This window comes from Wasmannia auropunctata, unplaced genomic scaffold (assembly GCF_000956235.1).
Source record: "Wasmannia auropunctata unplaced genomic scaffold, wasmannia.A_1.0 LD334504.1, whole genome shotgun sequence".
NCBI classification, from domain to species: domain Eukaryota; kingdom Metazoa; phylum Arthropoda; class Insecta; order Hymenoptera; family Formicidae; genus Wasmannia; species Wasmannia auropunctata.
In genome coordinates this window covers 1-367 of record NW_012028386.1, presented here as the reverse complement: position 1 = coordinate 367, position 367 = coordinate 1, and the positions used below count along the sequence as shown (strand labels likewise).

General features: G+C 35.7%; 1 protein-coding gene across 1 annotated transcript; it reads left to right on the top strand.

Moving 5' to 3' along the window:
* Nucleotides 1-23: 23 nt before the first annotated feature.
* LOC105458622 lies at nucleotides 24-327 on the top strand (the record flags this gene model as incomplete). The annotated part of the gene is made up of 1 exon (XM_011704089.1): nucleotides 24-327. A coding segment is annotated over exon 1 (304 nt), but the record flags the coding sequence as incomplete, so codon positions are not given.
* Nucleotides 328-367: the final 40 nt, after the last annotated feature.

The following is a 367-nucleotide window of genomic DNA, read 5'->3' as shown; positions in this document are numbered from 1 at the left end:
CAAAAAAGAGAGACCTACACTTCATGAATATACAGAAGTGTACTGGAGCAGCAATCACTGCTCTAGGCGCAGCGATTTCAATGATATTGGAGAATCCAGAAGACGGATTAGATCAAGAGAAATTTTCTGATCATCTGAGCCATGTTGGACAATTATTGACAGACATTTTCCATCAACAGTCAGTCGCAAGAAAGTCCTTCATCACTCCTCTATTAAATAAATCGCTTAAACCAACGTTAGATACAACTATTTCGGACGAATGGTTGTATTCAGAAAAATTTAGAGAACTGGTTAAAGAAGCAAAGACAATAGAAAAAGCGATAACAGGTATTAAAAAACAGGAAAAGTCTGTTAAAAATAAAATTCC